This window comes from Teleopsis dalmanni, chromosome 2 (genome assembly GCF_002237135.1).
Source record: "Teleopsis dalmanni isolate 2A chromosome 2, ASM223713v2, whole genome shotgun sequence".
In the NCBI taxonomy this organism is placed as follows: domain Eukaryota; kingdom Metazoa; phylum Arthropoda; class Insecta; order Diptera; family Diopsidae; genus Teleopsis; species Teleopsis dalmanni.
The window spans coordinates 163,563,025-163,564,733 of NC_051847.1; the positions used below are offsets into that span (position 1 = coordinate 163,563,025).

Here is a 1,709-nt window from a genome sequence, read left to right on the forward strand (position 1 = left end):
TGCGCGCCAAACAAAGACAACAGAAATACCCGTTGCCTCTTGCAGAGAATAACAGCTGAGCAGAGTGCACAAGTCTCAGCTGAAAACAAATCGAGTTTAAAATTCATATACAACAAATCGTTGAGAGATTGCTGGTTCAGTCAGTATTTAGATCTCGTAGCCTGTAGAACAGTGCAAGGTCGGTTTAAAAAGAGTTTTAAAAAAGTATTTAAGAAAAAACAAAAAACTGAATTATTAAAAAACTGTAAAACAAAAACAAAACAAACTTCACTATGCCACGTCCGTTGAAAGAAAGTTATGGTGATCAGAAACCACCATTCTCATATATATCTTTGACAGCAATGGCTATTTGGAGTTCACCACAGAAAATGCTACCACTCAGTGAAATCTATCGCTACATAATGGAAAAATTCCCGTATTACCGTAAAAATACACAAAAGTGGCAGAATTCATTGAGACACAACCTGAGCTTCAACGATTGCTTCATAAAAATACCACGCAACACCAACAAATTGGGCAAAGGTTCATACTGGACGCTGCACCCAAAAGCCTTCGGCATGTTCGAGAATGGCAGTTTGCTTCGCCGTCGGAAACGGTTTCGGGTAAAGAAATTGGAAAAAGACATTTTAAATGGTGAAATTGCAGCGCTAGCCAGCTTCAACAGATACTTTATGGCACAGCAACAAAATGAAATACATCATAGCAGTTGGGATTTGGCACCTAATAATGTCTATTCTACAATGAGCCCACATATGTGTGTACTACCTGTCAGCCCGTCGCCAGAATATGCACAAAGCTCCAGCCCTTCTTCGCACTCATCAGAAGCTTCAATCGAAGTTGAAAAGTTAGTCCCCAGCACACACCTAAGCAGTACTACATTTAATTCAAGTTCGAGGCCAAAGCGTTCATTCACAATCGAAAGCTTAATCGGTCCTGATCATGCAGAAGTGACTGAAGTAAGCAAACCGAGTATCAGTGAGTTAAGAAGACCCGATATTGCAATGAATCTGCATAATGCATCCACATTTGGTATACATAATTTTTCAACCGTCAACCTACAACACATTTTACCTACCCAATACTCCTTGCAACAACAACAACACCAACTCGCATACGTCCAACATCACCACCAACAGCATATGGCGGCCCACTATCAGATGCAAACCGCTTCAGCGGCCACAGCAGCAATTTTAAGCGAGCAACAAAAACACCAGCAACACCAACAACTGCAGCAACATCAACAGCATTTCATCAACACCTACTTGGGACCACTACCAGTTTTCTAATCCACGCAAAGTGTGTTCCGATCCCGTAGACGTGAAAGCTTATGTTCGTGAAAATTGTGATATTTTTGTTTGGAAGTCGCGATGGACTTCGCTTGTTTAACCCTTGCGTTACAAAAAACAAAAAAAGATGATTAAGTTCATTATCTAATGTATATAATGTATAAACTATATAATATGCCTATCTGGTGTGTACTGTATATATGTGTACTATAATATTTATTTAGTTGCCAACTGATTTGTTCCTGTAAATGTTTTGTGTTTTAACAAAAAAGCTTCTCCCCAAAACTCCAATGTTTCCTTTCCAAAAACAGTGTTCATAGAAAACATCGAGGAAGACTACTCTGTAAACAATGACCCAATAATGCCTGCGGTATTGTTAACTATATTTTCTGTATTATATGTTAGGGACCGACGTTATTTATT

At 39.0% G+C, this 1,709-nt stretch overlaps 1 protein-coding gene across 1 annotated transcript; it reads left to right on the top strand.

Annotated features, from left to right (window-relative positions):
* Positions 1-244: 244 nt before the first annotated feature.
* LOC119677440 (fork head domain-containing protein FD5-like) lies at positions 245-1,325 on the top strand. The gene has a single exon (XM_038088782.1). It carries the CDS (start codon positions 273-275, stop codon positions 1,284-1,286), a length of 1,014 nt encoding a protein of 337 aa, XP_037944710.1. The 5' UTR covers positions 245-272; the 3' UTR covers positions 1,287-1,325.
* The last annotated feature ends 384 nt before the right edge of the window (positions 1,326-1,709 follow it).

What these genes read in the sequence shown, in the direction of transcription:
- LOC119677440 (XM_038088782.1), top strand. Translation starts at nt 273, where the DNA reads ATGCCACGTCCGTTGAAAGAAAGTTATGGTGATCAGAAACCACCATTC.